Raw genomic sequence first — 27754 nt, forward strand, 5'->3', positions numbered from 1 at the left:
GATTAAGCTATCTAGAACCTAGGGAGCGGAACCCCACCCCTCAGCCCCATCTGGGCTTTGCTAGGAGAGGGGCAGATAGGCAGGAACCCATCCTCACAGGCACAGAGCCAACGCTTTTAGGGGAAACTCTTGGCTGACACAGGATAACCCAAGTGAACAGGGACAGAGTTTCCTTACAGAGGAGTCTCCATCTCAGAGGCCTCTGCTGGGGTCAGGGGTGGGGCCATGGTCAAAGGGAAGGACAGGGAAACTTCTGAGAGGCAGCCTGGGGGAGGCAGCACTCAGCTGGGATTCTGCCCCATAAAACAAAATAGTATGTGTCAACACTACCTCCTTTTTCTTGGTCCTGATTCTCTCCCCAGGTTGCTAGCGTCCCCCCTGGGGAACCAAACTGGGCTGAGCACCAAGTGGCCTGCTTCCCAGCCTCTGACAGAGGGCGGGCTGAGTCAGGCAGGAAAGTGGGCCAGCCAGCAAGCTGGGCCCCCACCCTTTGTGAGCCCCACTGATACAGGACAGCAGGTGGCTTGGAAAGGGCAGGTGACCTGGTGTGGCGAGCCAGAGGGTAAGTCCTCAAACAAGTGGCAACAGGCCACCAACTTGAAAGGGAAAATTGTGCTGCAACGGGGAAGGTGTCCGACAAACCTACTGGGTGACTAATTACAAAGGCTGGGCTGGAGCGTCACAGGCCGCTCGTTAAACTCCTCATTAAGTGGCACCCTAAAAGCTGCCACCTGTGCATTCTGGGAGCTCAGAGGGGGACAGGATCCTGAGGGGGGGCGGCGAGGACCAGGCAGTGGCATCACTTCAGGTAGACTCTGGAAGAAGCTTGGATCTCATTTTTGAAAGAGTGTGTGCAGCTCACTGCTCAGAGGCTTTGAAGGAAGGGAAGCCAAAGCAAGAAGAACGAGGTGACTTAGTAGCTGTGACTCCAAGTAAGTCTCACTCCTCTCAGCCTCAGTATCTCCATCTCCCAAGTGGGAGTAATAGTCATCATCCTGCCCGCCCCACAGAGACAGACCAGGGGTGAAATTAGATCATGGATATGAAAGTGCTGAGAAAACCATGTATCCCTACCTAGACACAAATGATCTCACCTGCACGAAGCCAGGGGATGTACCTGGCAGGATTTGGAACCCCTCCTCTTGCACCTGGTTTTATGGGCTCTGCCTGAGCTGAAGTCATTCCTAGCCCCTGGAAGGACACCGTGAGGGAGGATCTGATTTCAGAATCTGGGCCAGCTTCCTAACGTGGGCACCCATGTAATGGGGCTGAGCACAAGAGGGGGCAATCTGGAGCCTGGAGAGCTGCCTGTACAGGTGGGGCCAACGCCCGGATTTCTCCTGCTGACTGTCCCGATGACTCACCCCCCCCCCCCCATGTCCAGGCCCTTTTACCTTTAAGGAAGAGCCGGAAAGGGTGTGGGGAGAATAGTAGATGGGGGCAGGTCCCAGGCTCCAGGCCCGCCCTCCGCCCCTCCCCACCCCTCTCAGGGCCAGGCCTTCCAGCCAAAAGGCAGGCAGAGAGCAGGAGAGGTGCAGAGTCCAGCACTGGTCCCGAGGCAGCCAGTACCCCACTGCCTACCTGTCCCCAGAGCCATGGAGAGAGCCAGTCTGATCCAGAAGGCCAAGTTGGCAGAGCAGGCTGAACGCTATGAGGACATGGCCGCCTTCATGAAGAGCGCCGTGGAAAAGGGTGAGGAGCTCTCCTGTGAAGAGCGAAACCTGCTCTCCGTGGCCTACAAGAATGTGGTGGGCGGCCAGAGGGCTGCCTGGAGGGTGCTGTCCAGTATTGAGCAGAAGAGCAACGAGGAGGGCTCGGAGGAGAAGGGCCCGGAGGTACAACAGTACAGGGAGAAGGTGGAGACTGAGCTCCGGGGCGTGTGTGACACCGTGCTGGGCCTGCTGGACACCCACCTCATCAAGGAGGCCGGGGATGCCGAGAGCCGGGTCTTCTACCTGAAAATGAAGGGCGACTACTACCGCTACCTGGCCGAAGTGGCCACCGGGGACGACAAGAAGCGCATCATCGACTCAGCCCGGTCGGCCTACCAGGAGGCCATGGACATCAGCAAGAAAGAGATGCCGCCCACCAACCCCATCCGCCTGGGCCTGGCCCTGAACTTTTCCGTCTTCCACTACGAGATCGCCAACTGTCCCGAGGAGGCCATCTCGCTGGCCAAGACCACCTTCGACGAGGCCATGGCTGACCTGCACACCCTCAGCGAGGATTCCTACAAAGACAGCACCCTCATCATGCAGCTGCTCCGAGACAACCTGACGCTGTGGACGGCCGACAACACCGGGGAAGAGGGGGGCGAGGCTCCTGAGGAGCCCCAGAGCTGAGGCAGGCCTGCTACCCTCCCCGCCCTGCCCTCTCCAGTCCCCCACCCCCAGCAGAGAGGACTTGTATGGGGTGGGAGGCCCGACCTTTCTCCTTGTGTGCTCTGCTCCAGCTCAGAAAAGATCCCTGCGACGGGACCAGCAGAGCTGAGGCCACCTGGAGCCAGGGGAGCCCACTGTTCGTGCAGCTGTCGGGTGCTCCTAACCACTGGTCATCCCACAGCCCTGCTCTCTGCACCCCCTTCTTCGAGACCCCACCTGTAAACCAGGCCACTTCTTCCCTGCTCTTGATTCCCTCCTGCCCCTGCTGCCTCTGGATCTTAAGAATTGAGGAGGGTCCCACCCTTGTGTCTGATACGGACTGTGTGGCCAAGGCTGGAGATGTGTGTGTGTGTGTGTGTGTGTGTGTGTGTGTCTGTGTGAGAATAAGACCCAGAACAAGAGGGAAAGTATGTCTGCTGGGTGTGACCATGTTTCCTCTCAATAAAGTTCCCCTGTGACACGCCTGTCTTTTCTAGTTATTGGCTGAGGGCTGGAACTGGGACTGGCGTAGGTTCTACAGAGAACCTGACTTTGGACCTCTGATTTAGGGGCCTGACCTACCAGGCGGCGGCCCACAGGCAAGACTCTGGGGCTGGTAACTCCAGGTCAGAGGCTGGGGATTCAGCTCTCCCAGGGTGGCCCCAAACACTTTAGTCTGGTCCTGAGAGGGTCAGGTGATGCAAAGGCGGTTTTGAGGCTCCTGGGCCAGCTGTGGCCAGATTCATGGGGCCAGAGACGGAAGAGCTCAAATCTGAGGACACAGGAAACCAGTTAAGCCTCAAGTGTGAGATCTGAGGACAGCGCCTCAGGGATACGTCATAGCAAGCAGCACTGGGCGCCCCAGATTTGAAAGTGGGTAACAGTCCCATCGGGTGCTCAGATCTTCGAGAAGGGAGACCGAGCTCAGATCTGAGACACACCCTCTCTCCCCGCTTTCCGAGAAGAGGCGCAAGCTGGTTGGAAGCGCCACTGGGAGCGCAGGCCAGTGGAGGGGGGCAGAGCTCGCCGCCTCCGCTCCAGGCAGCAACACGCCTAGGCCTGCGGCTGCCCGGCTGGGTCGCGGCTTCAGAGCCGGGGGCTAGGGGCGGGCCCGAGGCTGAGGTTCTCCAATCACGGGAGGGTTCTGCTCAGGGTCCCGCCCCTAACGCCTGACTGGCCAATGGGGGGTGAGCGGCGAAGGCTCAAGACGCGTCTTCCCGCCGCCCGAGGGGCCCCGCCGGCGCCGCGACGCGCAGCGAGTCTGAGGGGCCCCGCCGCCCGCCGAGTGCCAGGGCGGCGCTTCGCGGGTTTCGCTCCTGCAAGTTGCTGCCCGCCCGGCCGGGGAGCTCAGCATCCTCAGAGCAGCGGCGCGGGGCGGGCCCGCGCGGAAAAAGCCGTCCCGGCCCTTTGAGTCATCGGCTCATGCAGGCGGGGCCGGGACCCGGCTGGCCGGCGCGGGCGCGGGGAAAGGGCGCCCGGAGCGCGCGCTCCGCCGGCCGGCCCGGGGCGGTGGCCGGGAGACCTGGGCTTGACGCCCTGCCCTCCGCGACCAAGGCTCTTACCTCACTGGAGATTTGAAAAACAGTCCCTGCTTCTTAAGAGTGGTGGTGAAATTTGAGAAAATAAGTGCAGGTAAAGTCGCCCCCGAAATGTTCTTAGCTGTTAGGAGCCCTCCCAGCGTCGGTGGTCAAGGACTCCGCCGACATTTCTGTGCCCAAAGCAGAATGACCAGTCGGGCCCCTACTGAGGAGCAGCGCTCCTGCCTGGGCCGGCCACCTGAGAACCGGCCTGGCCTCGGCTCACTCCGCCGCCCGCAGCCCCCTGAGGGGCCCCCCAGTTCAAGCGTGGCCACACTCCGGGCACCCAAGTTGACGCGCTCTTGTCAGAGCCCGTGTCTGTAGGGGAAGCTGGCAGGGCCACTCTGATGAACTGTGGGGGCCGCCCCCCCTTTTTCTCCCCTCCTTTGCTGGAAGTGTGTTAAGTTTCAAGGTTCCCAACCAGGCAGAAACTCTGGGCCGGGGCTAGTGACTCCCCCTCAGCTCTGGAGGTGACCCGGTTTCTCTGACCAGACAGGTCTGGTGACTTTCTCTTAATAGGGTAGGTCCTGGGAAAGGAACTTCTTTCTCCTTTTCTCGTGGGCTGCAACTTGCCTACTCCCTCCACACCACTCGTGGTTACCCTTTCAAGGGAAGGAAAGGAGCTACCCAAGAGGTGACGGTGTTGAAGGAGATGGCGAGGGTGTGAGCTGGCTTAGCAGCCAGCGCTAGTCAGAAGGCCCTAGGCCTCCTTTGTCAATGACATGTATATTTCAGTCCAACTGCTTTTGGGTGTGAAGTTTCTTGGGGAACGTTGACATGCTCTGGATTTAAATTGTGGTGATAGTTGGGTCTCCCCTGTGGCGCAGCCGGTTGAGGGCAGCGCTGTGAAGCTGTCCGCAGCCTCTGCAGTGCGGGTTCCATCCCAGGAGAATCACACATGGCGCAGCAGACCGCTCCTCTCTCTCCTGCTGCTCCCCTCAGCAGTGTATTTCGGTCCTTCTGCCTGTTCTGCTCCCTGCTCTGTCTCTGGTGAATCCTCTTTCTGTCTCTCTCTCTCACACACACACACACATACACACACACACACCCCTACCTCTGGCCTGTACCCCAGCTCTTGTATAAAAATAAATAAATCTTTGAAAATAAATAAATAGATAAATAAATAAATTGTGATAGTTACACAATTTTGTGAATACTGAAGAACACTGGACTTTGTATTTTAGAAAGGTGAATTCCATGGTATATGAATTATATCTCTTAAAAATACCAGTCCATGGGCCTCCCCTGGTGGTGCAGCAGTTGAGCGCTGGGTTGCGAGGCTGCCTGCAGCTTCTGCAGCGCCGGTTTGATCCCTGGCCACCGGCGAGGGTCCCACAAAAAAAAAAAGAAAAAAGAAAAAAAATACCAGTCCAGGGGCCTCCTTGGTGGTGCAAAGGTCAAAGACAGCACTATTAGGCTGTTGCCAGCCACTGCAGCATGAGTTCCATCCCAGGCTCCTCCAGGGAGCTGACCCACATAGCCCAGCAGACCTCTCCTGCCTCACCCGCTGCTCCCCTCAGCAGTGTGTTTCAGTAGATCCACCTGTTCTGCTCCGGCTCTGTCTCTGGTGAATCCTCTCACCCCCACACCTCTAGCCTACAACCCAACTCTTGTAGGCATAAATAAATCTTTATTAAAAAAATACCAGTCCAGAGGGCAAAGTAGGTGAAAATGCCAAAATGCCAAGTTGTGCTGGAAATTTCATGGTGGTCACTCCCCCTTTCCCGCTGTCCCCTCCACTTGAGCTTTTTTTTTTTTTAAAGATTTATTTATTTATGCCTACAAGAGCTGGGGTACAGGCCAGAGGTGTGGGGGGAGAGAGGATTCACCAGAGACAGAGCGGGGAACAGAACAGGCAGACTGACTGAAATACACTGCTGAGGGGAGTAGCAGGCGAGACAGGAGCACCATGTGGGTTGCTCCCTGGCGGAGCCTGGGATCGAACTCTTGCTAAAGAGGCTGCGGATAGCTTCACAGTACTGTGCTTAACCCCTTGCACCACCAGGGAGGCCCCTTGATAATGTTCTTTTAACCAAATTTCAAAGTCCATCTTTAGGTCAAAACTTCACTAGCCACCTTCCCTTTCCCTTTAACACATTTCCTGAGCGCAAATCTGTTATCTGTTCTGTCACCTCCTACATCTGTATAGGTCCATTTATTCAATCATGAGTTCCTGTCTACTTGATTCCCACTGGGTTTCCAGCTAGATCCTGGTGTATTTATCTCCTCAGAGAGCTCCCTAAGAATGATAAATTGTCCCATTATTCCTTTTCTCCTACACGTCTCCAGCAAGGTTTTGTGTTCAAGACCTAGTTTTAAAACTTCATGCTTGGAAACCAGGTTTAGGGCCAGGTCCTCTATGGTAGAAATGGAAATGCAGTTGGTTGAATTGAGGGAGGGCTGTCTAGACAGAGATTAAATTCATAAAGATTTGAGTTACTCTAGCCCCATCCTTTCTGCACTGCCACATTATCCCCCGAAATGGAGGTCTGGGGCTTGCAAAGTTCTTCCTCTCCCAAGGATTTGGGAGGCATGGGAAAAATTTGTTACCTAAATTTTCTAGAGAAAGTTTTTCTCTTCTCTCTCACATATAGCTTCTTCAGAGAGCAATGTCCAATTTAGCTCTGTAGACCCATAGTAGTGGGTGATGGAAGGCAGAGCGCCGGGGTTAAGGTATCTTGTAAAAACCAACCAGGCACCCTAGGGAGGCCAAGGCATTGGGATCAGACAGGCCACTGTGGCTCCTTCCAGAAAGGCAAGGCGCGCGTGCACACACACACACACACACACACAGAGTCCAAATGACTGATGCCTTTTTAGGAAAACTGATTTCAGATGCTTACACCAACATTGCTCTCTGACCAACAGTGCCCCACTCTGGCTTCTTACTCGAGAACAGAACAGTAACAATAGCAGCTGGCACAACCACTATGTGCTAGGCATTTCCATTCCTTAATCCTCACAGCAGTGCATATTACCATCTTTGTTTTGCATGTGAAGAAGCCAGTGCTCAAAGCAGCTTAAAAAAAAAAAATTACCCTAATAATAACCAAGGTTATACAACTAGTTATGTGTCAGGGGAGTTAAACAGGGTCTAACTCCAAAGCCCATGCTTTTAAAATACAGCAGCTGCTTTCTGACTGTTCAGAGGGTTCCCCAGAAGCTGCCACTGGGCAAGAGCCCAGCAGTCAGGGTTTCCCCTGTTTCCACACACTTGGGTTAAAATAGCCACACATATGTCTGTTTTGTGTATTGGAGTTTCATGACTTAAAAATAAGTTTGAAAAGAGCCACATTATGCTATGCTGTTCTGCTCTATCTTGGACTTTCTAAGAATCAAGACCTTCTTACTCTGCTATCAATTTAATGCCACCCCAGGGCCCCGCACAAAGGAACTGTCTTAATTGAAAAAACAACAAAACCAATTTCTTGGCTGGTTCACCAAGTTTAGTTTTCCTTAATCTGGTTACATCCTTTGTTTCTTTCTTTTTTTTTTTTAATTGATTTTCTTATGCATACAAGACCTGGGGTACAGGCCAGAGGTGCGGGGCCGGAGGTGGGGGTAGGGGGCATTGAGAGGATTCACCAGAGACAGATTGGGGAACAGAACAGGCAGATTGATGGAAGTACACTGCTAAGGGGAGCAGCAGGTGAGGCAGGAGAGGTCTCCTGCCATAAGGGTTGCTCCCTGGCTGCAGCGGGGCGGGGGTGTGGGGGATGGAGGCTCGGGGGTTGCAGGGAGGAGATCAAACTTGTGCTGCAGGGGCTGCTGCGGACAACTTCATAGGTTGTGTCTTGACCCCTTGAGCCACCAGGGAGGCCCCCCCCACCCCACTTTGTTTCTTTTCAATTATTCACCCTGTTCACGGGGTCTGCTCTGTCTCCTATCCCTGCTGTTTGGAGGGTGACCTCACAGAACCCCCTTAGCTCCACCTGCCCAATGAGTCAGCAGCCAGGAATGTCTGTGGGGGCAGCAGACAGGTATGTCACCCTGGGGGTGTCAGAAGCTGATTCATCTCATCTCCACCCAATCTCCTTACTGCTCTCTGGGAAATTTAACTCTTTGTCTGGAGATAAAAGAGGAAAATCCCAGACTCAGAAAAAGCACGGAGTCTTTAATCTGTGGCTAGGTACAGCATATAATATATCAGATTATGGTATTCCATAAATATTTGTTAAAAGAGAAGGCAGGAAAGAAGGAAAAAAGGCACATTTTAATTCTCCAGAATAAAGTTAACCTGAAATTTTCTTTTTTTTTTTTATTTTTTTTATTTTTTTTATTTTTTTTATTTTTATTTTTTTCTTTTATAGAGGCATGTTTTATTTATTTGTTTGTTTGTTCGTTTGTTTCGTTTATACATGCACTGGGTACAGTCAGAAGCGCGGGAGGGTGAGAGAATTCACCAGAGCCAGAGCAGGGAGCAGAACAGGCAGAAGGACCGAAGTACACTGCTGAGGGGAGCAGCGGGCGGCAGGAGAGGTCTGCGCGCCATGTGGGAGCCTCCTCTGGTGGCCGGGGAGCAGCCGGGGATCGAACCGGCGCCGCAGAGTCCGCAGGCAGCTTCGCAACCCAGCGCTCAACCGCTGCGCCACCGGGGAGGCCCAACCTGAAATTTTCTTATCGGACTTGTCCCCTTTGGAGAGGGGCAGATTTTAGACCGGAAGAGATCATGTGACCCTGGCATGACTTATGAGTTGGGAAAAACCTTATCTGTGCCCGATATTCCTCCTTTGTTGTTTCCGATTCCACAGTGCACAGTGGAGACTCCAGGACTGATAGAGAGGAAGAGGGAACGTCCAGTGTGAAGGGGAATTGAATTTGTGCAGCAAGCACACTGCTATTTTGTTTGAGGTGATTTTTGAAGGGGCCTGTCATCTCCCTCCTCTACAACTGCTTCAGGGGTTTGGATGGGTAGGGAAAAAAATTTAGAATTTGCTGTGTGTTCTAATCCAAAGCATTTTGCCAATACTCAAATGCCCAGCCCAGCCCAGCCCCTCAATCTTAGACTACCTGGCTAGCTAGACTTCTGGGATTGCCTGAAGTTGGCTCAGAGGTTGGAAATGGTGGACACAATGGGTTGGAGTGAGGCACACAGCTTCCCCTATCCTCAGCAGTCTGATGCTGATGTTGAGGTGTGTGCTAATTTGGAACTAATCCTTCTAAAGGGAACAGGGAGAAGAGGTGGGCAGACCTGCACAGGCTGGGTAAGGCTCCACAGCTAAAGGAAATAGAGAAGAAAAGGGAGGGCAAGGGAGGGGAGCTACTTGTTTGCTAGAAATTTTCCCTCCAGAATTCTGGGGCAGTTGGGCTTGTACTGTTTTCTAAGACAGGGTGCACCTTAGTAGTGCTGACATCAGGCTGTAGTTACTCCACTCCCCCCTCAGGAACCTTGAGAAAGGACAGAGCATCTTTTTTTTTTTTTAATAGAGGCATGTTTTTATTTATTTATTTGTTTGTTTGTTTTTATACATGCACTGGGTACAGTCAGAAGCGCGGGAGGGTGAGAGAATTCACTGCTGAGGGGAGCAGCGGGCGGCAGGAGAGGTCTGCGTGCCATGTGGGACCCTCCTCTAGTGACCCTCCTCTAGTGGCCGGGGAGCAGCCGGGGATCGAACCGGCGCCGCGGAGGCCGCGGGCGGCTTCGCATCCCAGCGCTCAACCGCTGCGCCACCGGGGAGGCCCAGGACAGAGCATCTTTAAGATTAGTCTTGCCTCCTTTCCATAGACCCTAATGGGTTCAGGCTTCTTGTTCGCAGCCAATGTGGCTGCACAGTTTGCTAATTCAGAAGCAGCTCAGAACAGAATGGATATTCAACTCTGGGCTTTAGGGTGACACTCTCACTCCTAAGCCTCTTTGTCTGGAGTGGAAGCCTTTCCAATAACCTGTGACCCCCAGTTGTTGGGATTCCCCATTGAGAGCTAGAAAATGCATGTATCCTAATGCCATTGGCCAGAGAAAAGCCTCGGCCTCAGATGTTTTCTTCCTCCAGAAGGTTTTCAGAAGTGAGAAGTGAGTTCTGGAGGTGAGAACCCTGTCAGACAGTATCCATGAGATGTAAAATGGCACTTTTCTGGAAGACATTTTGACAATATGAATCCAGAACCCGAACATGTCTACTTTATTTTCAGGATTTTATCATAAGCTAAAAATTAGAGACTCAGACAAAGATTTGGGTACAAAGATGTTAATCATGGCACTATTTACAATAGCAAAAAGTTGGGAGTCTGGTTAAGTAAACAGTGTTATCAACATACCACAGATTATCACGCAGACATTAAAAAGGTCTTTATATTTTTAATTACATGAGTGTTAACTAAAAAAAGCAGGTTACAAAGCAGTTATAACGTACTCCACTTAGATAAATGTTATAGCTTCCCCGCATGTATAGAAAAATGACTGAAGGAAAACACCCAAGATATATTTAAATAATAAATGTATTATATATAATTTTCCTGTTATGGGATTATGGGTGGCTTGTTTTCATTTTCCATGTTTTCTTTAGTTTTGTGTATTTATTTATTTATTTATTAAGACAATAGATTTTTTTTTTTTTTTTTTTTATACAAACACTGGGTACAGTCAGAAGCGCAGGAGGGTGAGAGAATTCACCAGAGCCAGAGCGGGGAGCAGAGCAGGCAGAAAGACCGAAGTACACTGCTGAGGGCAGCAGCGGGAGGCAGGAGAGGTCTGTGCGCCATGTGGGAGCCTCCTCCGGTGGCCGGGGAGCAGCTGGGGATCGAACTGGCACTGCAGAAGCTGCTGGCAGCTTCACAGCCCAGCGCTCAACCGCTGCGCCACCAGGGAGGCCCTAGTTTTGTGTTTTTAATCAGGAAAGGAAAAATAAAAAATTCTTACAAAGGTTACCACATGTCAGGCATATTGGAGAACAGTCATTCTCTTACCCACAAGTCACCCAGTCTCTTTTCTGCATGGTGCTGTACCCTCCCACCATGCAGGGGAAGCATCATCTTGCTGTCACTAGAGAATGCACCCCTGCTGTGACACCAAGGCCTGAAGATAAAGATTTGGATTATTTCCCCCCTTCTCTACTAAGGACTGCAAAGGAGTAATGCTGAGGGTGCTTGGATGTGAGACCATAAAGTTCTAAATGACGCCTCCCTGCCAGCTGGTTTGCTTTGGTGAGCGCTGGAGCCTCTGTGATGGGGTAAGCATCAAAACCCATGACCACAGCTCTGGCTATTTTCAAAAACACAGCACCCACCCTCACATCCTAACTGATGAGGAATTTGTCCAGCACCTGGGCGCCAAGCCCCACAGGTGACTCACAGCCAGCCTTAGGCTGTGCCTCCTGCCCTCAGTTTCCCTGGCTAGGTCTGTTGATACTCCCCACCTACTGTGCAGGGTGTTAATAGGGGTGAGATGCTTTGAACTCCTCACATGAAAGAGGCTGGGGAAGCAACACCTGGTTATTATCCCCTCTATGGTCAGGCGTGGGAGGGGAGGTTGCCGGCTTTCATATTGTTCCAGCCACAGCTGCCTCCTCATAGCCCCTTCCTCTTCTGTCTTATGCTGTGGCTGCCAAAACTGGAAAGGGAAAGGCCCCACTGCAAAGCCACTTCGGATCGCTTCTCGGCCTTTTGGCTAAGATCAAGGGCAAAGCCACTTTGGAAGAGATTTTTTTAAACTGAATCCTCCAAGAGCCCAAGCCCACAGTGATCTCTCTTCCCTCTGATTTGTGATTTAGTAATTCTCGATAAGTATCTACACTCTGTCTCCTGATTGGCTACAACCCCTGTGGGGCCTTGACATTTCACTAGTAAGTATTCACAATTAAGTCAGTAAAGTGGACCATGAGAGAATCAAAGTTCAAACTCTTTATCTGTGGTTTCCTCTCTGTAAAATGGGTTCAGTAACATCCCCATTTTGTCCCTCTTTCCAGAGTTAGCTGTGAGAACCACGAGGACCATGTGCATGGAAGCACTTTGTAAAATGTCAAGCCCTTCACGTGTGTTAACAGGACCAAGTGTCTACAAGTAAGACTTTTGGCACAATCACCATCTGTCCCTTTCTGCCCCAAGGCTACAAATGCAAAAAATATTTTTTTAAAAGCCTGGGATGCCACCTATTGGTTGAAAATGTGAATTGCATTCAACTAGCTGCAAAAGCAAAGGAAGCAAATGCCAGTTTTCATTTTAAAGTGAAATTTTAATCACTGCCATAAATGAAAAACTAGTTAACATTTGCCCAAAACAGAATAAAACCATGCAATACAATGAAAATATTTTAAAATAAAATCTAGCTAAGAAGTGTTGCCTGTGAAAATTCAAACTTAAGGCTCACTGTTAAAATTGGAGATGAACAAAAGCACATGACTGGAGACTGTCCATCCCCCAGTATGCTTCTGCACTTTGGGGAAAACGTGGACCAGGTAAGGTGGCAGTCCCTTGTTCTGCCCCAAATCCCTGGGTCTGGGTGGTAGAAGGAAGTTTAGAAGCCACAAAAAACAGAAAATAAACCCTCGTATTGTAGTACAGTCCATCACTGCCAGGGAGGGGCCGGTGCTGCATTCCCGGTGGTAGTGCCCAGAGCTTGTAAGCATGGAGGACGATGGGTGCTCTATTGGGCACCATGTCTGCCTTTTGGCTAGATGTCCTTGGCAGGGCTGAGTCTCCCTTTGCCAGCTTCTCAGTTCTGGCTGAAAGGACTTGTCCTTGGATCTGTGCCTGCCAAGCTGTCCGCTGCTCACTGGGAGTGGTCACTTCCCCCGGTGCTAGGTTACGTGTCTGGCTCTCCAGAGCCCAGATTGTTGCTATAACTGCATGGTTTCCTGCTCCACTGACTGGTCTGAGGGAGCCAGGTACTTCTCCTGGATGCCCAGGGTGCTGAGGGAGGGGTGTCAAGGCAAATAGCATAGGCCGCGATGGACAACAGGCCTGGGAAGGAGCTGTTATGGATGCCACCGTCAACCTGTCTGGCAGATTCCTTTCTGTCCCCTCCCCACCTTCTTCATAATTATAGCTTCAGATAACAGGGAACACTTGGGTTTGAGAAGCCCCTCAAAGCCTCTAGCTGCAGATGCTCCCCCATTTGCCTCTTCCCCACATTGCTATGGATCAAAGGACCAGAGTGCGCTAACCCTCCAGCTGTGTACGCACTCTCTGGAGTCAGACTGCAGGGGCTCAAATCCTGATCTCATCAGCTCTTTCCCTCGTCTGTAAAACGGTGTTGTGAGGATTAAGAAACACAATGAAAACATGGCCTGGCATGGCACCTGGCACGCAGTAGGTGCTCATTAAATGTCTGTGACTATGCTAGTTCCCACTGCCCACTCAAGAGTTAAAGTCCACACTCCCTCACAAGGCACCCAAGTCCTCCACCACCAGCACTGCCCTCCCGGAACCCCTGTATCTCCTTGTCTTCTTCACACTCAAGCTACCAGGCAAGCCGAACCCTTCCACCTCTACCAAGCACCTGCCTTTTCATCTTTGGGCCTCTGTATTAGTTCTTCCTTCAGATCAATATCCTCGCTTGTCCTCATGTACAACCAATCCTGAAGCCTTCTCAGGGACCAGCCTTTGCAAATGAAAGACAGTCACCATGAAATCCAATTGGTCAACACAAAACCAGTCACCTACAAGGGTAGATGTGGCCACTTCTGGGCCCCATCTCCCTTCTTGGCTGTGGCTAAGAAGGGGTTGAGGCTAGAGAACAAGGATACGAAGAGAAATGGAAGTCAGCTCCCATGGCGGCAGACATCATGGCTTCCAGGCTTCGCTGCTCTTGGACCCCGAAACAGTAGCCATTGGCTTTATCCACAGCCTGCAGGACTCGCTGAATACTCTCCTTGTCCTGGGTGGGGAGGAGAGAAACAGAAGTGTGTGGAACTGAGGTTGTACCAAACTGCTTGCAATCTCCAGACACTCCCTTGATCTCCATGCAGCTTTCCGTGGCCTGGAGCAGTTCTACAAGTCCCCAGAGGCCCGGCTACGTCCCACTTTTCCTGACCATGAACACACCCAAATGAAACAGGTAAGTTCCTCTGTGCACACCCAGTCCCCAGGATTTATCCCTACCATAGCTTTGATCCTACCATCTTATAACACCTATAAACTGACCTGTCTCCTCTACTTGACTATGCACCCCTGAGATTAGGGGCTTGTTTGTTGAGGTATCTCCAGTGCCCGGCATACATTTAGCTAATAATAAGCATCTGATAAATATCTGTTCATCTACTTAACAGGGATAACAGTTCATCCTCACATGATGAGAAAGATCAAAATAATGTAGCATAGTCCTCAGCACAGGGCCTGGGAGAGAAAGCCTTCAACAAGCGGCAGTTGTCATGTTTAACATAGGCTTCACCTCCTCATTTAGAGGAGAAAGTGTGGCACAAAGAAGAGAGAGACAAATTTCTCCAGCTCTATCTACTGCAGAAAGGAATCTTATATGCACGTGTGTCTCCCAGGTTATCTTTGCAGGGTGCAAGGTAAGAGGCACAAGGGTGTTACTTTGTAAAGTTAACAGCAATTGCTTATCTTGAAGAAGTCTGAATCTTATCCCTGGTCTTGGTCAAGTCCCTTGTTGGTGACTCTGAAGTCATCCATTTTCACACTGAGAGAACCCAGTGATACAGAATAGATATGGCCAAAATTTGGTTCCTCCTCTTTACTGGAATCCTGCCCATCACTGCCCCTGGTCCCAGAACCAAGGGGACCAAATGATAATCAGACCTAGGACAAAACCAGAGTCCTGAAAGTTTCCTGCACCCTCCATGTGGTGAGGTCACAGGCACTGCCAGAGCCTGTGGCCAAGGGAAGAGGCCCCATAGTCCCCAGTACCTGGATGTTAAGTGGGACGAAGGACACCAAACTGTAGTCTTCGATGAGCTGCACCAGTTTCTCATTGAGCTGGCGGTAGTGGCGGAAGAAAGGATCAGAAGCTAGGTGGTCGAGCAGGTAGGAGAGGTCCAGGACCTCTGTATAGTAATCCAGGTTGAAGGCTAAGGAGAGAAGCTAGTATTTAAGAGCATCTGGCATCAGGCCAAAGACATGAAGCCAGGGATCATACTTACTTTCTTCCTTTGCCTTCATTCACTCATTCATTAAACAAATGTTTGTTGAGGCAGTGAAATGAAGTTACGAAGAAGAAAATACTTGGTATCGCTTGCTGGCTCTGCCGTTTACTCTGGCACCCACCTCATGGAACTTGTGAGGACTGAATGCTCTAAATCCCAGTGACGTACAGAGCAGCGCTTCACCAAGATAGTAATAACAATACCAAACCCACAGCATGAACAGTGCTTGATCCCTGCGCCAGGAAGCTCTCAGTCAGTGTACCCTCTCCCCCACTACAGGATTCTGTAAATGCTGATTGAATTGAATGAATGCTGCATTCTAGCAGGGTTACCTCTTGGGTAAATCACTCTCCCTTTCTGGGTTTCTGGGTCAGTTCCTTCTTAATGTTGGATGAGGAAACCAGAATAGATGTCTCGGAGTACCTGACTCAGTTTTATGAATACCAACTTCCTACTATAAGGAAAAAGGGCCTCTCTGCACTATCCATTTCTGTCTAGAAAACTTAAGCTGCTCACTCAGCGGGTCTGTCCCAAAGTGAGGTGAGGGAGTAAGGCTGTCAGAGACTGATCAACTCATTCCTCACGCTCTGCATTCCAGTCAGCTCTAATTAGAAACTGATGTTTCTGTGTCTATATGAAAAATGTCCTGGAACAAATAGGACTCTTCTGAAGATAAGTCACATTCCTTTGTTTTGCCCCAACTCTCTGAACCTGGGTGGTAGAAAAGTTCAAAAGCCACAAAAAGTAGAAAACAAACCCTTGTATTATAATATATTTGTCATAGCCTGGGTGGGGTCGGTGCTGAGTTCCTGGAGGAGGCACCCATCCAGACCTCATGAGCACTGAGGGTGTGGAGGGTGTGGTCCAAGAAACTTTTTCAATTGTCTGACAGGTACATTTTTCATCAAGAACTAAGAACCAGTAGCCAGATACACTTGGGTTTGGATTTCATCACAGCTAACTTATCAGCTGTGTCAGCGACCTTGGGCTATTCATGTAATATCTCTAGGCCTAAACTGCCTCATCTGGTTTGCACAAATGAGGATGGCAGGCAAGAGTCAGAGCTAGAAAGGTTAAGGATCACCATGTAGCCACCTGGGCTGGAGGCTGTGAGAAGGGAGAGAGGGTTAGGAGAACTGAAAATCTGGGTGTAGACAAAATAGGGTTTCTGGATTTGCAAAGGCAAGAACCAAGACTCTGGGCTAAGATGTCCCCTCCAAGGAGCTGACATCCCTCCAGTCCTGACTGGCAGCCAGACAGTTATCCTTTAGACAACTTCCCCTCCTTCTCACTGATGGAAATTTCAGTTGTTTTAGGTTCCCTCTGGCTGGAGATGCTATTTCAGGAACTGAAGCCCCCAAGCTCAGCAGAGCACAAATTCTGCAGGAAAGAACATGCTAGTCATAGGGCCCCTGGGCAACTCCTCTGCCTCATGCCAGTCTGCTTCTCCCTCAGTCTTCCCTCTTTGATAAATGGCACCCTATTGGTGTACTGGCCCAGCTAGAAAGCTGAGAGTCATCCTTAATTCCTCTGTTTTCTATTTTCTTTTTCTTAAAGATTTATTTTATTTATTTATGCATACAAGAGCTGGGGTGTAGGCCAGAGGTGCAGGAGATGAGAGGATTCACCAGAGACAGAGTGGGGAGCAGACAGGTGGATTGACTAAACTACACTGCTGAGGGGAGCAGCGGGTGAGACAGGAGAGGTCTGCTGCACCGTGTGGGTAGATCCCTAGCCAGGGATCAAACTCATGCTGCAGTGGCTACGGATATCTTCATAGTGCTGAGACTTTAAGCGCTGCACCACCAGGGAGGCCCTATTTCTCTGTTTTCATGTCTAATCCATGAACTATTTCTTGAGTAAGTTTGAATCTATCTACTTCATTCCCACTGACTGGGGTGCTGCAAAAACCTAAAGGATCTGTTTTCATTCTTGTCCCTTTCAATTCATTCTCCACAAAGCAGCCAGAATAGCCTTTTCAGCTTATTGTATTCATTCTTAATATTCATCAATGGCTTTCCTCTGTGTTTAGATAATACATGGGGAAAAAGGAGTCAAAAAAGAAAAAAAATCAAACAAACAGCACAGGTTCTGGTCCCTGACCACATCACTGACATCGTTTCTTCTGACAACCACTTGCTCAGCAACCCTAGGCTTCTCCCACTTCTTTTCCATGAATGCAAAAAACTCTTTACTTAAGAGCCTTCACTACTGGCCTCTTTTCCTAGACTAGCTCTTCCTTGCTTGGCTCCTTCTCACCATTCAGGCCTCAGTCCAAATAGCACTGCTCATTCTCACTCCCAGCCACTCAGTCTCATCACTAGTTCCTGTACAGTACATTATCGCTATCCACATCCCTCTTGTCCCCCAAACCCAGAACAGTATCTAGCACGGACTGGCTTAAAATAAATGGGCTGGGGCCTCCTTGGTGGCGAAAGGGGTTAAGTCTCAGCACTATGAAGCTATCTGTAGCCACTCCAGCACGAGTTTGATCCCTGGCCAGGGAGGTGACCCACTCGGTGCAGCAGACCTCTCCTGACTTGCCTGCTGCTCCCCTTAGCAGTACATTTCAGTACATCTGCCTGTTCTGTTCCCCACTGTCTCTGGTGAATCCTCTCACCCTCCCGCACCTCTGGCCTACACCCCAGCTCTTATATGCATAAATAAATAAATTTTTAAAATAAACGGGCAGGGTCCACGACCTGCTGTGCATACTATCACCAGGCTATGCAAGGTCCCAAGAGGCAGTGTCCTTCAGCTGGTGCCTCCACTTCACTCTGGCCCAGCAGCTCCTCTACTCCTTGCCTGTTCAGAACAAGCGTTCTTACCCAGCTTCCCATAGTGCTCAATGAGGTCCATCTTGGAGAGGAGGTTGACGTGGGGCAGCTCCACATGCAGCATGGTGGCCAGAGAGGTACACAGTACCGAAATGAACTTGGCTGGGTCTGTGCAATAGTGAGAATCCACTAGATGGACAGCAGTCAGCTGGGAGGGGAGGAAGAAGCAGTATGAGTGTGGTCTGGAGAAGGAGGGAACACCAAGGTCTATATCTCCCCCATCACTCATGATGCCTGAGGGAAGAGGACAAGCCTCCCCATTAGTTTCCTCTTGGTTCTGTTTCATTCTAATAGCCACGCTCATTTCCTTCTCTCAAGAGATATAGGGCATTTTTTTCTTACAAGACACTGCACTAAGTCTCTCAGTGACTAGTTCACTTCCTGCTGCATCTGACTCTACTCTGTCACTTTTTGTTGTCACCAGTTCACAACAGTCACCACGCCACTTTCCGCATAACCCCTTCCATACTTCCAGTAATCCCAAGTTGGTACTAATACATCCATTTTACAGATGAAAAAACTGAGGTTCAGAGAGACAAAGTGACTTACCCAGGACCACACAGCAAGTCATAGGCAGAGTCAGAATTTGAACTCACGCCTGTTTCACTCCAAAGCGCCTCAAGCCCTACCAGGCTGTGTGACTTGGGGCGTGGCATACGTCCTCTTCCCAGTCTCAGTTTCTCCATCTGCAAAATGGGCCTGCCCCAACCCGAGACGCACCCTGAGGTCCCACTGCGCCATCTGGGAGAAGATATTGCGCAGAGCGCCGTGGTGCGTGCAGAGTTCCACCTGGCCCGGGCAGTCGAACAGGAAGTAGTGACCGCGGAGGGGCTCGAGCTTGGCACGCAGCCAGTCCAGGTTGGCCTCCAGGTACTCCATGCAGTAGAGCAGGCCGCCGTTGGGGCCCAGCCGCAGCGCGTCCATCACGTCGCCCAGCCCCACCAGCTCGCTCACGTCCACGGCGCACTCGTACGGCAGCCCCTCGTTGGCCGGGTCCAGGTTCACCACCGCCACGCGCCGGCCCAGAGCGCGCAGGAATTCGCTCATGCCCGAGCAGTACGTGGTCTTCCCCGAGCCCGGCGGGCCGATCACCGCCTGCCCGAAGGCCGTGGTCGGGGCAGCCCCCGCCATGGACGGCGCGCTGTCCGCGGGGGCAGGTGGATGCGGCAGGAAGGCAGGGCGGGCGGCCGCGTCCGAGTCGCGTCAAGGGCGGAAGCCCCCCGACACGCAGGGCGACGCTGGGGGTCGCCGAACGGGCCCAGCAGGGGCCCCGCCGCCGCCAGGGCCGAGCTCGCCGAGCGCCGCCGGCCTCCCCGGCTTCCGGGCGCGCGGGGAAGTCCCGCCCCACGGCGAGGGCGTGGCCGCGCGCGCCGCTGCTCCGGCCGGGGCCTCGGACGCCCGCCTCCAGCCCCGAATTAGAAGAGAACGAAAATCCCGTAAAAAACTTGTTTATTCTCCCGTTAGGCCGCAGACCTGGGCCGCCTCCCGCGGACCCTCCGCAGCCAGACACCAGCCGGCGGCGGGCGGGACAGTGGCGGGCCCGCCCCGAGGCCGGCTCAGCCGGAGCCGCGAGTCGTCTCCTCCAGGTCCTTTTCTCTCTTCTGACCTTCGTAGATTCCTCTCCTTACCACCCCCCCAGAGAAGGCTGTGCTGATAACCCCAGTCACTTCAGCTTTTCAAGGTACTGCGGGGGCTGGATGAGCCAGGCCAAACTGGGACTAAGGTTAGAAGACCAAGGAGGAGAGGGGCTTAAACCCTAATATCAAAGGGGAGCCGAGGGGACTTCTTGTAAAAATGTCCTGGAGGTAGAGAACTGGATGGCAAGTTCAGAACAAAGCACCGTAAACAAGCCACAGGGATTGCTGCTCCCAGACTCCTTTATGCGTCCATGGAAGACAGGCCGGGGCGGAGGGCCTCCGCTCTGCAGTTAGCGATGCTGCCTGAGAAACCCTCAAGCCTATCACTCAGGCTCTGAGGTGCTGCACCCCCTCACAAAAGCCACATCTGTCCGAAACTTCATGCTAGTGGGAGGCTGGCGGCGCAGCAGCGACTCCCCCTGGTCCTGGGGTAGGGGCTCATCATAGATAGTGGAGATGAGCCCCAGGCCAGTTGGTCGGGGCCTCTTCAGCTGCCCAAATGGCTGCAGCTTCTCTCCATGGTACCTGGATTAAAAAAGGGTCTCAATGAAGAGGCCTGTTCTCTCTAATCCCAATAAGGGGTTAGGAGAGGAAAGGGAAAGAGCTACTAAGAAGCTACTGCATATCTGGTTTGTCCCAAAGTCAGAGCATTTAAAAGTCCGGATCTCTGCTCTGTAGCCCCCTTATGGTTAACAGCTCCAGCTTCCGGGGCCCTCACACACCGCTTTCATTGTAAACAGTACACAAAGTTCAGTACAACTGGCATGATGCTGAACTTACAGTGAGGCTAACAGCAATCAAGTCCAAACTCCTCACACCAGGGGGAATGATGTCCCCAGTAGGTCAATGATCCTATCAAGTCTTAGAGCTTGTCAAAGAAGAAAAAAGTACTAGACCTAATTTTTCCTTCTAACTCTGCTTTGCTCTATCCCCTGCGAGCCTCCAGCACCCATCTCACTACCAGAGGGAAGGAGAAAACCAGGGCACAGCTAAAAGGCTACTTGGGCCTGCTAGGGAGGTCCCCCAACCACACTCACCCCAATCCACGCTTGCATCTGGGGTGCTGGCCATCACTATCCAGGGCCTCCGGCACCCCTGAACACTGGCTGCCCAAGCCCTGGCCCTCAGCCCATCCCTGCCGCTCCATCACCTTCCTCCCGATGCCCTGCAGAGGCAATAGAGAGAGAGATTCAAGAGATGGGGCTCCTGGAGGTGGAGGCAGGGGAGATGAGGTTAGAGAAGGAAAGGAGGGATCAATGGGCTGGGCACAGTGCTCACCTTGGTGTGGCGCTCAAAGGTGCCCACCTGGCGTTCGATCACAGAGCCATCCTCCCGGCCATCACGGAGTCTCTGTTCCAGGCGCATCTGGACAGAGTCTCGGGCATCCTTGTCTCCACCATCTGAAGAACCAGAGCCAAGTTTGCAGAAGGATCTCAGCAGAAGGGGCAATTCAGGTGTCTAGGACCTCTTACAAAATTGACTTAAGTATCTTCTGTTCTGTTGCCTTATTATTATCTCTCATTAGACTGGGAATTCACCAAGAGTAGGAACCCTGGCTCTCCCATCTCACACATGAGGAAACTCTGTTGCAGGAAAGCGAAAGAGCTGACCCACTACAGACCGAATTAGGTCTTCTCCGCCTCCCACCTCCATCACAAGCAAGTAATTTTTGACTCCAGAATCAACTCAACTGAAGCTGTAACTCCTGACTCTCCCAATCAACTAGGGCCTGCCTGTCAGAACGAGTGCCCTGAGAGCTGTCTGCACAGGTCCTTCCTCCTCCACAATGAAAGAAAAAGGCTCTGCCTACTACCTGCACTGAGGGAACTCAACTAGAGACATTGTAAGACAGGAACACTCTCAGTGGGCTACTTAAGGGAACTGGTCCCATCTCAGCCTCTGCTCAGCAGGTCTGGTAACCAGACCAGGGCACTAGTTCCATCCCTCATTACTGCAGCCCTGGCCCAGTACCTCTGTCGTAGTACACACTCATGTCCACGTCCCAGTCATCAGCTGTCTGTTCATCAAAATCTGCAGGGACATAAAAGCATCAAGCAGAGTTAAGGTCTCAGCCAGGTGGAGAGTCAGAGCTAGAGTTACACATTTGTTCTAGAACTTGGGGTTTTTTAATTGTATTTTGAAATCTCTCCTCTGGGAGGGGTGTGAGGAGAGCAGTTTCTCTCCATCTAATCTCCTCCACCCCTAAAACGGGAATTGATCTTTCATGTGCAATCCACATAAGCCTCTTCCCTGGCCCTTTGCTTAGGCCTGCTGCCAGGGAATCCACTGCATGGAAGCAAGAGCCCCAAGTGAGCCCCCAAGTGAATGCAGAGGGACCACTCACGTTAGCATACCTCCTTCCTCCTCCTGCCAGAACTGGGCATCCGTGTAGAACACCAGGCCAGAGCCACCCTTCTCCCACTTGAGCTCGATCTCCTCCTCAAAGAGCCGCTCAGAGGTGCGCTCCTGCCGGGTCACGTCCTCGTGCAGTGCTTCATGCCGTTCCCATTCCTCACCCCGGTCATCGTCCTGAGAGGTATGCTAACGTGAGTTATACATTATCACAAAGCAAAAAGGGAAAAGAACACTTCATCAGGCCTTTCTCATAACTTAGCTCTTTAATTAGCCCCACTCCCCTGTGTGGTAAGTACCATTACTCCCATTCTACGGATGAAGGAACCTGGATTCAAAGGATTAATCTTCCCAAGACAGACACCAAGGACTGACAGAGCCAACATCCAAACCCAAGTCACCACACCATGCAGCCTTCTCCAGATGCTGGTCCTCTCTCCTCAGGGAGATTTTTCAGCTCTGAGGAAGAAGATGAGTCTCAGGTGTCTTTAGAATCCTGAGCAACCCTGTTTTATAACCGACTGGACTTGTGGAATGATAGGATGACTCTTAGCTTGAATCCCTGGGTGCTCCTGGCCTGGTTTAACTCAATGAGGCCTCAGGAATCACTGCTACAGAGCAGGTGTTGGAGAAAAGTCCCGATGATACCACACTCAGCATGTGGTCCAGATGTGTTAGCAACCTGGCCTGGGAGCTTTGAAGACATGGGTGAATTGCATTTTACCCAGAGTATACATAGTTTTCCCAACAAATCACACCTCTTCTGATTTTATGGATGAACAAGTATGTTTGGAGAGGGAAGTAGAAGAAATGTCCCTTTCATTGATAAAGTTAGTGCTTAATCCACAGACTCAAGGTGACTCAGACTTGAGAAAACAAAGGCAACTTCTTAGCCACATAATGAAAGCACTCAGGGCATACAAGCACCAAAGGGAACTGGGTTACAACCAGGCTGCCTCTGCTTCCTTAGAAATCTTGGTCACTAGTTTGTCATCTATGAAAAGGAACCCCATATTCCTTCTGAGGCAATAAAAACAAGACCCCTTTAAGAATCTACTGGCCCTTCTCCCCAAAGAAATGTGTATCTGCATGTGCAAATACAGTTTTATATTCAGGGAATTGTCATTCCTTGGAACCCTCCTAAGGGCCTCAGGTTGAGAACTCTTATACAATTGGAGAGTGGAATTACGAATGCCCTGGCCTCTGCGCTGCCAACAGAACAGGGTGGTTTACTGCACTCACGTCATCTGAGAGCCACGACTCTTCCTCCTCCTTCTCCTCTGTCTCCTCCGGCTCTCCACAAGGGCTGGCTGGTGTATCTGCCAGGCTGCTTCCCTGGGGTATTTCCTCGCCCTCGGCCGTGTACACATGCTCTTCCTGCTCCACAGTCTCGGATTCCTCATACTTGAAGGGTACATTGCCATAGCGCCTGGAGGAACCTGTCTTGGGAAACTGGAGCTGCAGCTGAGTGATGATCCGAGGGGGTAAGCGGCAGGCCCGAATTAACTCCAAAAAGACCCTTAAGGGAGTCCCCACATTCCCATTGGGCATCAGCACTGGTGGGTTGAGCTCTGGCAATTGCCTCAGGTCGGCCAGAGTGAAGGCTTCATCGTTGGCTTTCCGACTCTGCTGCTCCTTCCGTGTCTTGAAGGGAAAGGAGCCCAAACCTTGGGACAGAGGGAAAAGAATAGCTCTTGAAACCTATAAGCCTTCAGCAACACTTGAGCCAGCAATCAGTCAAGGTATAAATCCTTTAGCCTGTTCCTCCCTTGCAAACTTCTCCAGAGTCCCTTCCTCCATTCTCTGATCAGAACCACCTAATATTTTCATGCCATTTCTCATAAGCACAGTAAGCATACAAGCTTCTTTCAGATCTGGTTCTAGCTGACTTTCTTGTTCTCAACTGCCACCAACCTGCACCCCACACATACCATCCTGCCATGTGCTCCAGCCATACCAAACAGTTTAACATGCCCAAAAGTTTCACAGGCTTGCACATGTTTTTGTCTTTGCAGATCCATTTACTTTGACCACCACTCTTTCCTACAAACTTTTGTTTATCTGTTAAGATCCAAATGAAAAGCCACATTTTCTGATCCCTCTAGGAAATTCTTTTCTCCCTTCTTTATCATCTCACAGGACTTGGTGATAAAGAGCACAGACCCTGCAGCAAAATCTCCCTAGGTTTGTATTGTTATTCTGCTACTGACTAGCTCTGTAACTCTGGGCATCCCTCAGTTTCCTCACCTATAAAATGAGTAATAATACCTCCTACCATGTAGGATTGTTGTGAGGAGTCAATATGAAAACGAAAGGCTTAGAACAGAGCCCTGTACACAGGAAGTGTTCAGTAATGTTAACAATTAGAATGGCATCACTACATTTTAGCGTACACACACTGAGGGGAGTGTTCCAGATAAATGTGCTCACAGGGCTTTATTATATTATTGGTCTTCATTTCTAATCAAGTAAATACACCAGCAGTTGTCATTTAATGCACGTTTTGAACTAAATTATCTGATTTTTAAAATCTTTTTAAGAGCAGAATCAAATTGATCTACCTGCCATTTGTTTACCATTTTTCCTGCTTTTACTTTTGTCATTTTTGGATAATTGTAAGCCTTGAGAATATTTGTGGAAAAGTTTTATTTTCTGTTATGTATACATAATTGAATGAAAATTCTTCAGGACAAAAATAGAATGGTGTCTCTGTGACAATTACTTTTTCAAAATTGTCTTCCTCTTTGGATTCTGAACAGATTGTGTCCAACTGTTTTCTGTATAGGAGTGAGAGTCACACTAGATCTATCAACATAAGCATTTGTCGAATTGTTAGGGGGAAAAGGATGTCCTAAAGCTAATTCCATACAGGCTTTGTGGACTCCACCCCCACCCCAGGCCAAAGCCAAAGACACTGGCAACTCCAAATCCCATCCCCACCAAAGGGAAGGTAGCTGGGAACTGAGGGTGGGGTTAAGCAGCCAGGTTGATATAAAAGGCAGATACGTGGGCTTTGGGGGGTCCCCCATTTTGGCTTTCCACCAGCTAGCAGCGTCTGGCCAGCTCTGAGAGTGATTTTGGGTTTCCAGGTCATCGGATCGGGTAGGACGCATTAAAGACTTTATTTCCCGGGCCTCCCCGGTGGCGCAGCGGTTGAGCACTGGGTTGCAAAGCTGCCCGCGGCCTCTGCGGCGCCGGTTCGATCCCTGGCTGCTCCCCGGCCACCGGAGGAGGGTCCCACATGGCGCGCAGACCTCTCCTGCCGCCCGCTGCTCCCCTCAGCAGTGTACTTTGGTCCTTCTGCCTGCTCTGCTCCCTACTCTGGCTCTGGTGAATTCTCTCACCCTCCCGCGCTTCTGACTGTACCCAGTGCATGTATAAACAAACAAACAAACAAATAAATAAATAAAACATGCCTCTATTTAAAAAAAAGTGCAAAAATATAGAAAAAAAAAGACTTTATTTCCCTATTTTCTTCCTGAGTTGTACATTTTCCTTATTTCCTTTTCCCTTGTAAATAAACCTTTTATTAACCTTTTGTGTGTGCCTGTAGTGGAGTATTCATAAGTCCCTTTTAAGCGCGCGGGTGTGGACCCACAGCCAGGAACCTGTTCAATATCGGGGCCGCTCTATAACAGCATGAGTGAATTGGATGACACTATGATGTTTCCTGTTATCTATCAAAGTGATAGATAATGTGAAATTGTAACAGGGTGGTCCCCAGGAAAGGGGAAAGTTCCAGGTTCCCTGCCGCACCCAAGGGAGGGTGGAGCTGAGCAGGAAGAGGAGAAGCGGCAGAGGAGACTGAGGAAGGAAGCAGGATGGAGCCAGGAGACCTGGAGGAGGCGCATGGAGCCTAGAGACACATGAAGAAACTGCGCTTGTCTTTTGGTTGTGGACTGGGTGACACAGATGTGGGTGAGACCCGTGGGGAGGAGACAATGACAGCTTTTATCTTTTTTTTTTAAAAGATTTATTTTTTTATTTATACAAGCACTGGGTACAGTCAGAAGCGTGGGAGGGTGAGAAAATTCACCAGAGCCAGAGTGGGTTGCAGAGCAGGCAGAAGTGTTAGGGGGAAAGGATGTCCTGAGATAATCTCATACAGGCTTTGTGGACTCCACCCTCACTCCAGACTAAAGCCATCAGGACATTGGGGAAGACAAATCCCATCACCACCAAGGGGAGGGTGGCTGGGACCTGAGGGTGGAGTTGGGCAGCCAGGTTGGATATAAAAACCAAACACATGGGCCTTGCTGTCTCTCTGGCTTGCGATCGCTCGCCTCCTGGCTTCACCGCTCCTGGCTGGCCGCCAGCTCTCAGAGCGCCATTTTGGGATTCCTAATCGGCGGATCGGGTAGGACTCATCTAAAACTTTGACTCCCACTTTTCTCCCACAGCTGTACATTTCCTCATTTCCCCTTCCCTTTGTAAATAAACCTTTTATTAACCTTTCGCGTGTGCCTGCAGTGGAGCACTGATAAGTCCTTTTAAGCGCGCGGGTGAGGACCCACAGTCAGGCACCCCGTTTTGTATCGGGGTTGCTCTACAACAGTTGGACCGAAGTACACTGCTGAGGGGAGCAGCGGGCGGCAGGAGAGGTCTGCGCGCCATGTGGGATCCTCCTCCAGTGGCCAGGGAGCAGCTGGGAATCGAACCAGCTGCAGGCAGCATCGCAACCCAGCGATCAACCGCTGCGCCACCGGGGAGGCCCGACAGTTTTTATCTTGATGATGATTTTGGTCTTTTCCTTCCGGGCTTGTCTGGTAGTTTCTGACCCTTTTCTGTGGGTCCCCACTGGAAGATGCTTTAGACTTGTGGCAGGCTTTGGGGCCTTGCTCTGGGCCGATCCCATATGGATGGACTTTGACCCACGAGGGGACGGGTAACTGTGGGTGCTTTATTTAGAAACTAGACTCTTTGCCTTACCTATATTGTTTCCTAGTTTTATTAAAGTTCCTTCCCATTAAAGTCTCATATGTTTTGTGTTGATGCGGCGGATGGCAGAACCCATTTAGAATAGGCAGGTTTGTGGGGTTTGGGCTGCCCCTCTCCCTGTCCTATAACAGATTTGAGAGGTGAAATGTGAAATGGGAGGAAAGGAGGTATCCTGAGAAAGAAAAGACGCGTCTCTTCATTTGCATCTTGCCAAAAGAGGGTCGAGTAGGTAGCAGGAAGAGTGCAATGGAAGAAAGACAAAAAGACAGTAAGAAATCTGACTTTCTTTTTTCCTCCTGTGTCGGAAAAATGAACCCCTCAGATAAAGAAATGGATCTCCAAGGAGTCCTAACAAATCGGGAAATACAGGATCATTCGAACAGGTTTCTTTCAGGTTTTTCAACCCTACGTTAAACTAATGTGCAGTTGAGCCTGATGCTCTCTGTCCAGGAATTACTTAAACGTCTACAAAGTCGTAATCAGATACCTGACTAACCCTCACCACCCCTCAGGAAAGTTACCTTTGTTTTGGGGTCAATCTATTATCTTTCCCACTCGTACCTGATGGCTCAGTAGGTAGCCGAAGTCTGCGGATGAAACAGCGGCCAGGCAACCAAATCCCCTGAGGATCCAACCACCGGCGGCCCGAATACATACGAAGAAACCTCTGGGCTTGAGCCGCCCCCCGTACCGAGATGACGCAGCAACAAGTGCGGGTCTGGGCAGGGGCAGAATCCCGAGTGGAAAGAGCAGGAGCATCGGTTACTGAAGTTTGGCCGAGAACTTGGCCGTCAGGAGTTATGGAAGAGTGGGGAGCAGCCTGGGGAGGAGCTCGCTCAGGTCGATGCCGGTAGTGGAAACAGAGGAAGCCACAGTCGCGCTGTTCCCGAAACTGACTAAAGTAGCTCCGCAGCTGGGCTGAGCGCAATCCAGAGGGGATACCACCAACTATTAAATAAACTACCGCTTCTTCCTCCGCCTCGCTGGGCGCCGCCATGATGGGTCGTCACATGATCG

The 27754-nt window shown here is 51.0% G+C and overlaps 3 protein-coding genes across 4 annotated transcripts; 1 reads left to right on the forward strand and 2 right to left on the reverse strand.

Moving 5' to 3' along the window:
- Positions 1 to 1595: 1595 nt before the first annotated feature.
- SFN (stratifin) lies at positions 1596 to 2342 on the forward strand (the record flags this gene model as incomplete). Its single annotated transcript, XM_084243135.1, has 1 exon — positions 1596 to 2342. The coding sequence occupies one exon, from the start codon at positions 1596 to 1598 to the stop codon at positions 2340 to 2342; it is 747 nt and encodes a 248-aa protein (XP_084099261.1).
- A 10366-nt stretch (positions 2343 to 12708) lies between these two features.
- GPN2 (GPN-loop GTPase 2) lies at positions 12709 to 18941 on the reverse strand (the record flags this gene model as incomplete). Of its 2 annotated transcripts, none has more annotated exons than XM_084242604.1 (5): positions 12709 to 12781; positions 13618 to 13748; positions 14738 to 14898; positions 17802 to 17958; positions 18600 to 18941. In XM_084242604.1, 5 exons carry the CDS (start codon positions 18939 to 18941, stop codon positions 12709 to 12711), a joined length of 864 nt encoding a protein of 287 aa, XP_084098730.1. The 2 variants fall into 2 exon arrangements, with proteins under 2 accessions (XP_084098730.1, XP_084098729.1); XM_084242603.1 differs by having other exon boundaries at positions 18531 to 18941.
- A 532-nt stretch (positions 18942 to 19473) lies between these two features.
- On the reverse strand, positions 19474 to 27734 carry GPATCH3 (G-patch domain containing 3; the record flags this gene model as incomplete). Its single annotated transcript, XM_084244115.1, has 8 exons — positions 19474 to 19528; positions 19796 to 19972; positions 20485 to 20612; positions 20726 to 20847; positions 21419 to 21478; positions 21802 to 21976; positions 23042 to 23466; positions 27299 to 27734. 8 exons carry the CDS (start codon positions 27732 to 27734, stop codon positions 19474 to 19476), a joined length of 1578 nt encoding a protein of 525 aa, XP_084100241.1.
- Between the last annotated feature and the right edge of the window lie 20 nt (positions 27735 to 27754).

The sequence above is a fragment of the Talpa europaea genome (assembly GCF_964194135.1).
Source record: "Talpa europaea genome assembly, chromosome: 9".
Classification (NCBI taxonomy): domain Eukaryota; kingdom Metazoa; phylum Chordata; class Mammalia; order Eulipotyphla; family Talpidae; genus Talpa; species Talpa europaea.